Source organism: Mauremys mutica, chromosome 3 (assembly GCF_020497125.1).
Source record: "Mauremys mutica isolate MM-2020 ecotype Southern chromosome 3, ASM2049712v1, whole genome shotgun sequence".
Lineage (NCBI taxonomy): Eukaryota > Metazoa > Chordata > Testudines > Geoemydidae > Mauremys > Mauremys mutica.
This window is the reverse complement of record NC_059074.1, coordinates 60230613-60243896: the sequence shown is the minus strand read 5'-3', so window position 1 is coordinate 60243896 and position 13284 is coordinate 60230613. Positions and strand designations below refer to the sequence as shown.

General features: G+C 40.0%; 1 protein-coding gene across 9 annotated transcripts in view; it reads left to right on the top strand.

Annotated features, from left to right (window-relative positions):
* FILIP1 (filamin A interacting protein 1) overlaps positions 1–13284 on the top strand; it is a 200255-nt gene that overhangs the window by 175583 nt on the left and 11388 nt on the right. For all 9 annotated transcript variants that reach the window (XM_045010851.1, XM_045010846.1, XM_045010844.1 and 6 more), the window contains one exon: positions 8764–11566. In XM_045010851.1, the coding sequence (XP_044866786.1) occupies positions 8764–11566 (2803 nt within the window). The remainder of the gene's footprint in view (positions 1–8763; positions 11567–13284) is intronic.

Genomic DNA, 13284 nt, shown 5'->3' with positions numbered 1-13284 from the left:
TAGACCTTATAGACTGATACCCATCAAATCTCAGTCCCAGCTGCCAGAGCTTAATCATGTATCAGTTTGCCAGTTGGGCCTGCACCATATTCCTTCCTGCTCTGAGTCTATGAGGGTGTTTTTCTGGTGAGTCATTGGAGCCTGTATAGGCCAGTGTGACTCAGATAGCCTTAACAACAGCATCCAAGCTAATGCTGGAGGCAAAGCCTACTGATAAATCAGTAGTAAAGGTCAAGATGGACCAGCTTAGCTTGGGTTTCTGCTGAAATTCCAGTTAACCATTGAATCTGAAGTATTGTATAGTAGGTGCCATAGCAAGACAAAAGTCACTTTTATTCTGCTGCTTAGCAGTAACACTAAAACAAGGTTGTAGATTTCTGCTATTACTGTTACACCACTTCCAGTTTTGATATGGTTCTACCACTCATCCTCCACAAAAACAACTTTCAGTGGTTTCTGTGGCCACTGAAATAGAAGTTTACTATTTGATGTAAGACCACTTCTTAAACTGCAGGCCTTCTGATTTTACTGTGTAGGAACTGAGACAGAGTTGAGTGCTCTGAAGGTCCAACACGACACTTGTAAAGATGCACACCCACACTAATTCATTCATACAGAAGTACTGTAACATTAATTCTTCAAAGTGGCTGTACTGTTTGTGAAAGGTTCAAACCTGACTGCCCCAGAAATAGTAGTGTTCCGTTAGCTCTCTGAATAGGGATGGCATAACAATGGCAGTGCCAGCTTACCTGCATGGCTCTGCTCCTGGGTCTCATCCTCAGCTTCTCTTCTATCTTCATAAACAGTTCTTTCTGTAAGGAGCTTTATTATTAATAGCTTCCTGTTACGGTTCTAACTCTGCTTAGCAGATTAGTTGGCATACACAGTTGTTGACAGATGACCAATACTATCGAACCACAAGCACTGAAAAATCAGAGTCAAGCATGCAAAAACCATGAGATTGGCTTAGAAATCATGAGATTTAAAAAAAACAAAACTAAACCAAACCATTTTGGTTCTTTTTAGTTGCTTTCTGATTTTTGAACCTTTAGGATACATTGGGATCACATTTTCAAGCTTTTCTCTACAACTATGAGGACTAGAAACATACAATTTCTTTTTTTTAAAATGAAAACTCAAGTTCTCACATATTTGAATGACTCCAGGAGTTGGTTGTTTAAGAATAACACTAAATATTATGAGTCATGATAAAATAGTGAGAGTTGGCAGCACTATACCAGGGCTTCATAAGTAAAGCAAAAGTGTTTTTACATAACCCTTTGTGAATGTATGTATCCTATGTTTTTAAAAACACTGCAGGAAGCCAATCAGTGGGAGTATGGGGAAAGTTCTAGGCAGAAATTCTTGAATATTGTAGAGAGAGATGGAGTAGCCTTGGGAATAATAGGCTTTGCTAATAAAATTCCTTGTTCAGTGTTAGAAGTTACTCTTTCTATGATTCTTTATCATTGTCAGATGACGCTCTAACTTGACCCACACAACCTGGACACAGCACCTGTTAAGGTAGTTTAATCTCCATGTCCATTCAGTCCTTTCCAACAGTCTCAGAAAAACAGATCATTATTATGTTATGGAGAATAATCTATAAGAAATTACACAACAAGGTTAGCTGTTGTTTCTGCTGGTTTAATATCAGCAAGCAAATTATGACTTTCTTGAGGTTATTTAAAAATACATTATGGATTGTACTGCATTGGTCAGCTGTGAGTAATCAGACCTTTCCTGGCATGTGCGAGGATTTCTGATGCAAATACATAATTTCTGCTAATATTTGTCCATGTGACTTTTACACCTCTTCTGTGAATATTTATGCCAGTAAAGGTTGTTTATTCAGATATTAATGGGAAATGAATGCAAGAAGCACGTGTATAGTTGAAGCAAATTCATTTAGGTCAAGATTTTCACAACTGATGATTGATTTTTGGGAACTCAATTTGCAGTACTCTAAAAGAGTCCTGTTTTTTTTTTCCAGAGGACAGATGGATGTTGACTAGAACAAGTGCAATGGTTAGTGTGGTTGTCATTTTGGTTTTTTATACATTTGGATTTAGGGGGCGGATTTTTTTTTGGTAGCCATTATTAATCAACACCTCATCTTGGTATAGGTATGCCAACCTAATCCTCAGGGCAACATAGCTATGTCAATAGAAGAATGCTTCCGTTGATGTAGCTGCCATCATTCAAGGAAGTAGAGTTCTAACACCAATGGAAAAACCCCTTCCATGGGTGTAGGCTGCATGTACGCTACAAGGTTATGCAAGCATAGCTATAGCAATGTAGCTATGCCAATATAGTCTCCATAGTGTAGACATACCATTAAATTAACTTAGATTGGTACTCACCTACCAAAACTAACTTACACCTTCTCCCTGTGCATTGCCTTTAAATTTGGCCTACTGAGTCCAAGGGAGTGAAAACATGTCTAACTAAAGTAACTCATAAAGAGGAGCAAAGAAAATAACAGGACTGTGAAAAAGGGAGTAAATTAAAGTATCATCCATTCTACTTTTTTCTTGTTCTTTGGTATGTACTCAATACCCATTTAGTTTCCCTTATGCTCATTCAAATATTTGGTGCACGGTCATAGAGGAGTTTTTAAACTAAGGACTGGGGGAAAGCCAACAAATGCTGAGGAGCATACAGTTCAGATAGATGCATCGCCTAGGGGAGGATTTATTAATGAGGATTCTCTATATCCTAGTAAAAAGAAGAGGATAGAAGTTGATTCAGTACAAGTAGAAGCTGAAGAGAAGCAGTCAAATGAAAGAGCCCCAGTCAATTACATCACACGAATGCAGATAACTAAATATTGATACATTTTATCAGCACTTGCATACAAATGCAAGAAGTCCAAATACTAAACTGGGTGAACTTGAGTGCCTGGAATTAACTGAGAATATTGATATAAGAGGCATCACAGAAACTTGGTGGAATTTTGATAATCAATGGGACATGGTAACACCAAAGTACAAAACATATAGGCATGACAGAGTAGGTGGCATTGGTGGGAGAGTAAATTAAAGTGGGAGAGTGGCACTATATGTGAAAGAAAGCATAGAGTCAAATATAATCAAAATCTTAAATGAATCAAACAGTACCAGAGAATCTCTATGGAAAGAAATTCCATGTTTGAATAATAAAACTATAGCAGTAGGAATATACTACTGACCGCCTGACCAGGATAGTGATGGTGATTGTGAAATCCCTAGGGAGATTAATGAGGTTACGAAAATAATATTGGGGGGTTTCAACTATACCTATATTGACTAGGAATGTGTCACCTGAGAATGGCATGCAGAGAGAAAATTTCTACACATCATTAATGACTGCTTCTTGGGCAGCTAGTCCTAGAACCCACAAGTGGAGAGACAATTTTTTATTTAAGTGGTGCACAGGATCTGGTCCAAGAGGTGAATATAGCTGAATCACTCAGTAATGGTGACCATAATGTAATTAAATTTAACATGCTTGTACGGGGGGAAATGCTAAGAAATCCACCACACTAGCATTATTTTCAAAAATGGGAGCTATACAAAAATGAGGAGGCTAGTTAAATGGAAATTAAAAGGAACAGTCACAAGAGTGAAATGCCTGTAAGCTGCATGGAAACTTTTAAAAAACATCATAACAGAGTCTCAATTATATGTATCCCCAAAATAATAAAAAAACAGTAAGGAAACAAAAAAAAAAAGAAGCAGCATGACTATACAACAGAGAAAAAGAGGCAGTTAGAGACAAAAAGGCATCCTTTAAAAATTGGAAGACAAATCCGACTGAGGAAAATAGAAAGGAACATAAACTCTCTCAAGTCAAGTGTAAAAGTATAATTATGCAGGCCGAAAAAGCACTTCAAGAACAACTAGCAAAAGACAAAAAAACTAACAGCAATTTTTTTTAATACATCAGAAGCAGGAAGCCTGCCAGACAATCAGTGGGACCACTGGACAATTGAGGTGCTAAAGGAGCACTCAAAGAAGACAAGGCCGTTGTGAAGAAGCTAATGAATTCTTTGCATCTGTCTTAACTGCAGAGGATGTGAAAGAGATTCCTACACCTGAGCCATTCTTTTTAGGTGAAAATCTGAGTAACTGTCCCAGATTGAGTTGTCAGTAAAAGAGATTTTGGAACAAATTGATAAATTAAACAGTAATAAGTCTGTAGGACTAAAGGGTATTCACCTAAGAGTTCTCAAGGATCTCAAATATGAAATTGCAGAACTACTAACTGTAGTATATAAACTATTGCTTAAATCAGACTCTATACCAGATCACTGATGGATAGCTAACATAATGCCACTTTTTAAGAAAAAGTTCCAGAGGCAATCTTATTTCAGTACCAGGCAAATTGGTTGAAATTATGGTAAAGAATAGAATTATGAATTGACATGATTTGTTGGGGAAGAGTCAACATGACTTTTGTAAAAGGAAATCATGTCTCCCCAATCTATTAGAATTCTTTGAGGAGGTCAGCAAACATGTGGACAAGGGTGATTCCGCTGACATAGTGTACCTTTACTTCCAGAAAGCCTGTGACAAAGTCCCTCACCAAAGGCTCTTAAGCAAAGTGAGAAGTCATGGGATAAGAGGGAAGGTCCTCTCATGGATCAGTAACTGGTTAAAAGATAGGAAACAAAGGGTAGACATAAACAGCCAGTTTCACAGTGGATAGGAAAATACCAGAGGCCCCTAAAGATTTGTAGGGTACCAGTGTTATTCAACATATTAATAAATGATCTGGGAAAAGGGGTAAACAGTGAGGTGGCAAAGTTTGCAGACAATACAAAATTACTCAAGATAGTTAAGTCCAAAGCTGATTGTGAAGAATTAGAACGAGATCTCACAAAACGGGGTGTCTGGGCAACAAAATGTCAGATGAAATCCAGTGTTGATAAATACAAAGTAATGCAAATTGGAAAATGTAATCCCAATTATACATACGGAATGATGGGGTCTAAATTAGCTGTTGCCACTCAAGGAAGAGAACTTGAAGTCCTTGTGGATAGTTCTCTGAAAACATACGCTCAATGTGCAGCAGCAGTCAAGAAAGCTAATAGAATGTTAGGAATGATTAGGAACAGGACAGATAACAAAACAGAAAATGTCATAATGCCACTACATAAATCCACGTAATGGCCACAACTTCAATATTGCACATAGTTCTGGTCACCCATCTCAAAAAAGATATATTAGAATTGGAAAAAGTACAGACAAGGGCAACAAAAATGATTAAGATATGGAACAACCTCTCTATGAGGAGAGATTAAAAAGACTGTGACTGTTCAGGTTAGAAAAGAGATGACTAGCGGGATATGAATGAGGTCTATAAAATCAAGAACGATGTAGAGAAAGTGAATGAGGAAGTGTTATTTACCCTTTTACATTATAGTAGAACTATGGGTCACCCAATGAAATAAATAGGCAGCAAATTTAAAACAAAAATAAGGAAGTATTTCTTCACACAAGGCACAGTCAACTGTGGAACTCATTGCCAGGGGATGTTGTGAAGACCAAAAGTATGACAGGGTTCAAAAAAGAATTAGATAAGTTCATGAAGGATAGGCCTATCAATGGCTATTAGCCAGGATGACCAAGGATGTAACCCCCTGCTCTGAGTGTCCCGAAACTGCTGACTACCTGAAGTTGGGACTGGACGATGGGATAGAAAATTCAATCATTACCTTGTTCAGTTCATTTCCTCTGAAGCATTTGTCACTGACCACTGTTGGAAGATCGGATACTGGCCATTTTTCTGATCCAGTATGGCCATTTTTATGTTCTTATTAATCTAATTTACACTAAGCCAGATTCAGAGGGGATATGTACCTTAATTGAATGTCAGTAATTCAAACACCTAGGCTGTTTTAAATTAACTTTTTTGGGAAAAGAGGCCTGAGAGTTTTCAAGGATACAGTTATTTTTGCTTACCTGACCTTATAAGAGCTTAGTTCAGCAGTTCTTGTTTGTTAAGAAACTTGCAGTACGGAGGCTGGTGTTGGTAGTGCCGTCCTATGCACAATTTCCTAGAATGTATAAAGACATTTTGCTTGGGGATCTTCTTTTTTTCACTTTAATTTTTTCACATCTCTTAGGGGATGCAACAGACAAACTGATTTACTCCCATTCCTAGTACATTTTCTTTTCTCTTTTGCTAGCAACCCTGATTTCCCCCTCTTTCCCCTACCCATTTCTCTGTGCTATGTGCTAAAGCATCCTGTACCTGATAGTTAAGGCTACAATTTTGTCATGGAAGTCACAGATTCTATGACTTTCCGTGACTTCTGCAGCACTTGGTGCGCCTGGCTCAGGGGCAGCTCAGGCAGCCCCTGTGCCAGGTGCACTGGGAGCTGCTGGGGCAGTCTTGGGTCACCACACTCCCATGCCCAGCAGCAGAGTTTGGGTGTGGGAGCGGGCAGTAAGTTGGGGCATGGGACAGAGTGAGGTGGTCTCTGGGTGGTGCTTACCTGGGGGGCTCCCCAGAAGCAGTGATATATCCCTCGCTCAGCTGCTTGGAGGTGTGGGCAGGCAGCTGTGCATGCTGCCTCCACCCAAAGCACTGGCTTCACACCTCCCATTGGCTGGGAACTACGGCCAATGGGAGCTGCGGGGGTGGTGCCTGCAGTTGGAGGCAGCCATGCTTCTGCCTAGCAGCTGAGTGAGGGGGATGTCACCGCTTCCAGGGAGCCCCCCAGGTAAGCGCCGCACAGATCCCACCTCAACCCGTCCCACACCCAAACTCTGCTGCTGCTGTGAGGGGAGGCATGGAGCCAGGTAGGGAGCCTGCCGGCCCCACCAACTCCTCCCCCCCCGCACCAGCGGGGGACCCGGGCCACACACTGTCCCTTCCTTTCTCCACCCCTTCACCCCCACAAGCAGCTGGCCTGCCCTCCCCCAGCACTCATGAGGGCCCCGGGAGGACCTCCCAAGTTTTATTCACTGGTATTTTTAGTAAAAGTCATGGACAGGTCACGGGCTGTTAATTTCTGTTTAGTGTCCGTGACCTGTCTGTGACTTTTACTAAAAATACCCATGATTAAAACGTAGCCTTAGTGATCATTCCTGCTCCTACTGTTGCCTTTCCTCTTGAGCCAATAATGAGTTCCATTTCTAATGTTGTTACTCTCCTCTTCCACCCTCGTCCCATCCCTCCCTTTCATTCAGTCACATTCTTTGACACTCACCTTCCCTGCCTATTGAATCCTTCAGTGTTCTGGCTTCCCGCGCCTTTCTTATGGCTTTTCATCCCAGTTATTGGTCTTTCTTGATCCCCATGGAATCAGGAGTAAGACATTAATAGATATTGACAACCAAGTTAATTTAGTTCTTGCTGTTAAATCAAGGTCCAAACAAATTAGCTCTTCACTTGGTTGTGAAGGGTTAAAATGTTTTGGATATAGACTGAAGAAAGCAAATGAATTTGTATTGTTGGATGGATCTTCATATGGGAACTGAGAGTACTTTGATAATGGATTGAACAGTATGTAGTTTCCCAGGAGTTTGTGTAAACATATCTGTGTCATCTTCTTTAAAACAATATTGTTACTTTTTTTACAGCAGTACTCCTAAATTTATGGCAACAAATATCCCTACAACAACAGTACCTCTATCAGTGGAAAAACAGCTCGTTTACAAATGTCTGCTAAATAATGCACTAGCACTTTCTACATTGATATTCATGTGTTCTGGATTTAAAGCACAAGCCTAAAATGTATACAACTATACTTTGTTTCTGCTTTGAAATGTTATATGAATAGGTCTGGAAAAGTATCATTGCACATAACAGATTTAAATCATTTTTCTGATAATAAGAGATCTAGTTCATATATCAGCCTTTACATTCTGTGAAATGTCAGAAAATTCAATTGCTCTCTAATTGCTGTATGTCAAGTAGAGAACTTGTGTTCTAGCCAAAGCTTTGATCAGTCTGATCCTCGCAGTCAGTAGAGCAGTACCAGTTGTGTACTGTGCTGTATGTGGAATTGAGCCCAGGAGAATAAACAGTTTTAAGTCTTTACCGTAGCAGTCATTAAGCAGCCAAACCTATTTTTATATTAATTTGCCACTGCTGCAATGTCTAGATGGTGACCGAGTGCTGACATCCTGTTCTTCTGTTCAGCTGTTTCACTTCTGACCAATGTTGATCCGGTGAAAGCTGGCTGCTTGAAGCTACTCACTCAATTCTGATCTCATTTCACGCATTCTTGCATGTACAACAAGCTAATGAGACTTCCATCTTATAAAGCTGGCACAGTATAAAAGGGACAGTAAATCTATAGATATGTCCTGTTGGGTAAACTGTACACTTTCTCAGGTGGGATGATTATGGAGAAATACATTTGGAATAGTTCAATTCAAAGCTGAGTGTTAAAAACTTCTTTGTCACCTCTGCTACTGAAGATAACATATTCTGCAACTGAATGCCACATATATATTGGATTAAAGAGGAAATCTGAAATAATATATTTACATTCAGATAAAAGGGAAAATGTGTAGGGAGGATAGAGGGAGGATAAAATCTTACACTTGACACTTGTTTTCAGAATACTAAATGATTTTGTGTGATTTCCAATAAGCTTCCCTAATTTAAATAACTGTGCTTTGGGAGATATATATGGAACCAAGTGTTGAAAGAGTACTCTAAGACACTAATGCAAACATGAAAACCCATAGAAAATGTGGCTGAAACTTCAAATGTAAGGGGAAAATTGCACTCGTATAATGTATTTATTCTCTTTTTTTTTTTCAGGTTAAAGAAGCTTCTCGAACAGGAAAAAATCTATCAAGCCCGCAAGGAGAAAGAACACACAAAGAGACTCAATAAACTGAGAGACGAACTGGTCAAACTCAAGTCATTTGCACTCATGCTAGTGGATGAGAGACAAATGCATATTGAACAACTTGGTCAACAGAGTCAGAAAATACAAGATCTTGCTCAGAAACTAAAGGAGGAAGAAGAAAAGCTTAAAGTTATTAGTTCAAAAACAAAAGAAGATGGACAAAAATTGATGAAGTTAGAAGCAGAACTTGAACACAAGACATTATCATTTTCTCAAGAGCATGAGGAGATGACCGCTAAACTGGGTAATCAAGAGTCACATAATAGACAGCTGAGACTTAAGCTGGTTGGTTTGACTCATAGAATTGAGGAGCTAGAAGAAACTAACAAAAATCTTCACAAGGCTGAGGAAGAGCTTCAGGAATTAAGAGATAAAATAGCAAAAGGAGAATGTGGAAACTCTAGTTTGATGGCTGAAGTGGAAAATCTACGCAAGCGTGTACTTGAGATGGAAGGCAAAGATGAGGAGATCACAAAAACTGAATCCCAGTGTAGAGAGCTGAAAAAGAAACTGCAAGAGGAAGAACATCATAGCAAAGAGCTGAAATTTGAAGTGGAAAAGTTGCAGAAGAGAATGTCAGAACTGGAGAAGCTGGAAGAGGCTTTTAGTAAAAGTAAGTCTGAATGTACCCAGTTGCACTTAAATCTGGAGAAAGAAAAGAATTTAACCAAAGACTTAATAAGTGAGTTGGACATGGTGAAGACTCGAGTGAAAGATCTTGAATCTTCAGAAAGTAAGTTGGAAAAAGCTGAACTAAGCTTAAAGGAGGACCTTACCAAGCTGAAGTCATTTACTGTCATGCTGGTGGATGAAAGAAAAAATATGATGGAAAAAATAAAGCAGGAAGAAAGAAAAGTTGAAGGTCTGAACAAAAATGTTAAGGTGGAACAAGGTAAAGTTATGGATGTGACTGAGAAATTAATAGACGAAAGTAAGAAACTTTTGAAACTGAAAACTGAAATGGAGGAAAAAGTGTCCAGTTTAACAAAGGAAAGAGATGAGTTAATTGGGAAACTGAAAAGTGAAGAAGAAAAGTCCTCTGAACTGAGTTGTAGAGTTGATTTGTTAAAGAAAAGAATTGATGGTATAGAGGAAGTAGAAAGAGAAATAGCAAGAGGTCGAGCCAGAAAAGAACAAGAACTTGCTTATCATGAGGACAACAAGATTAAAGAACTAACCATTGAAATTGAAAGACTGAAAAAACGTCTTAAACAATTGGAAGTGGTTGAAGGAGACTTGATGAAGACAGAGGATGAATATGATCAGCTGGAGCAGAAATTTAGGACTGAGCAGGACAAAGCTAACTTCCTTTCTCAACAACTGGAGGAAATGAAGCTCCAGATTGCCAAAAACAAAGCAATAGAGAAGGGTGAAGTGGTGAGTCAGGAAGCAGAGTTGAGGCACAGGTTTAGGTTAGAAGAAGCTAAAAGCAGAGATTTGAAAGCAGAAGTGCAAGCTCTTAAGGAAAAAATTCATGAGCTGATGAACAAAGAAGACCAGCTTTCCCAGCTCCAAGTTGATTATTCCGTTCTTCAACAAAGATTTATGGAAGAAGAAGATAAAAACAAAAATATGGGTCAGGAAGTCCTGAACTTAACAAAAGAGTTAGAGCTTTCTAAGCGTTACAGTCGTGTCCTTAGACCCAGCATGAATGGTAGAAGAATGGTAGATGTTCCTGTGACATCTACTGGGGTGCAGACTGATGCAGTAAGCAGTGAAGCAGCAGAAGAAGAAACCCCAGCTGTGTTTATAAGGAAATCCTTCCAAGAGGAAAATCACATCATGAGTAATCTGCGACAGGTAGGGCTGAAAAAACCCATAGAGCGCTCATCTGTGCTTGACAGGTATCCCCCAGCAGCAAATGAGCTTGCAATGAGGAAATCTTGGATACCATGGATGAGAAAAAGAGAGAATGTGTCCCAAGGAGCTCATGATAAAGGAGCCCGAACACATGGTAGCCCAGGACATCCTGGAGAGGTTGTCCTTTCCCCAAAGCAGGGGCAACCTCTTCATATTCGGGTGACTCCAGATCATGAGAATAGTACAGCTACTCTGGAGATAACTAGCCCAACATCTGAGGAATTCTTTTCAAGCACCACTGTCATTCCAACCTTGGGAAATCAGAAGCCACGGATTACCATCATTCCCTCTCCAAATGTGTCACAAAAAGGAAAAGGTGGCGAGAACTCAGTGGGCCCAGAGCGTGCTATGTCACCTGTTACTATAACTACATTCTCCAGAGAAAAGTCCTCAGATGGAGGGAGAGCTCCTTTCATGGAAAGACCCATGTCCCCAATTCAGATTATGACAGTATCTACATCTGCAGCACCATCAGAAATCTCTCTCTCTCCAGAATTGCAGGATATGACCATGGGAAGGGCTGTTTTCAAAGTAACACCAGAAAAACAAACTGTCCCAACCCCAATCCGGAAGTACAATGCCAATGCCAACATTATAACAACAGAGGACAACAAAATTCACATTCACTTAGGTTCTCAGTTTAAACGCTCCCCTGGTGCTGCTTCTGAGGGAGCTAGTCCTGTGATAACGGTCAGACCAATGAATGTAGCAGCAGAAAAGGAGGTTATGACTGGTACCGTCCTTCGTTCCCCTAGGAACCATTTCTCCTCCAGGCCTGGAGCAAGCAAAGTGACAAGTACCATAACTATAACTCCAGTTACAACATCATCCACACGAGGAACACAATCAGTGGTAAGTAGCAGAGGATTCCATGGGATATCTGCCCAGACTTCATGGTGGGGAGATGGGAAGCCATAAAATGGACTTTGTGTGAGATGCCATTGTGGAAGAACAGTTGCAAAAAACTGTTCATGCTACTGACTTCACTGGAGTTATTCTGGATTTCAGCTGGAGTAACTGAGAGCAGAATTTGCCCTGTTGTGTTTTTAAACTGTCCATTTTGGCATTGTCTCATGATAACCACTGGAGGTGAGCCTTACAAGGAAGCCCTTGCAAAGCTGTAGGAAATGAAAGAATGATGGTGCTGTAAACTTTCCTGTGGTGGTTGGGGGAGGTGGGCAGAGAGGAAGAGGGGGCAATGCAGAGAGAAACCCTGTTCTATTTTTTGTAGGTGTCAGTTCTTAACTTAGTCCATTGTGCTTAGCTAGTATATAACTTTCAACTAAATGATAGGATGTATGTAGCAATACAGTACCCAGTAAGGTGAATAAAGAACAGAATGAGAGATTTAATTCTGAAGTTCCTGGCTCTTGTCTGTTTTATGACAGATTTGCCATGGTTTTAACTTTTTCCTAATTGTATAAAATAGAGGTGGTGGTGGAGGAACAAAACTCTGCAGAACCACCAGTTATACAGGGAGGATATTTCTATAGGGTCAAGCATGTAATTTTTGGGAGTCCTGCCTGAGCTGTGAAACCTCCTTGAATGGTGATTCCAAGATGGTGGCTGTAATTTCATGTCTGGGCCATTTAGGACATAGGGTATTTTTCTTTTTTTAATTGACATCCCCTCTAGTCTGTCTAACTCTTTTTATTTTCCAAAAATCTATATAAGTGCCTCCAGCAGGCTCAATTTGAATGAAATTACAGATACCATCTTGGAAGTGCTAATGTGGTTGGCTAACTCATGCAAGCCACAAAAGTCCGTGATTATCAGTCCTGTAATTTCTTCATCAGTGTGTTCCACACACCTTCTGTGCCATTCTTACAGGCCTGGGACCCAATTCTCTATTACGTTATCTATCTTGCCCCCTCTGTACCACTTTTCCCTGCACATATTAAAAAATGTTACAAGAGATAATGCACAAGTGACATAGCTATTCTCAGATAGTAATAAAATACACTCAAGAGGATGTGTGTTATAAACTACTTAAGAATATGCTAACCTTTCAGAAAGTCCAAATCATTGCTGTTTATTTAAACCAACCAACCATCCTCATTGCGAACACTTTGACTAGTATACTTGTAGTCATGTCTGCATATTCTGCAATCCGCCACCGTTATGGGCGTAAATAGCCTTGGCAGTTGCATGTGTTTAATCCTCCATTAAAATTTAGTTCTGGGTACCTATAATGTTCCACTAGTGTGTACTTCTGGGAAGAGAATGGCTTAGCTTCATTCTGCAAGTCCTAATGAGGCAGCATTATAGGTGTCCCGTATTAACTTCATAAAAGTATAGAGAGCCAAATTCTGGCTGATGCTGTGTATTTGCATAAAGCAGGAAAAAAAATGCAGTCACCTGCAAATGTGCGAGGCAGAAGGGAGCCAGCCGGACTCTGAATCCTGCAAAATTTTACCAAGAGGTTCTCTATAACTGACACTGTAAAGGCAAAAGCAGCTCTAGCCATTTTCCCAGCCACCAAAACATGTTTTAGATGCTCCTCATAAGCAGCTGAACCCCCTAAAACACCACAGCTGGCCAATCAGCAAAGGGAAGGGGAGAGAGAACGC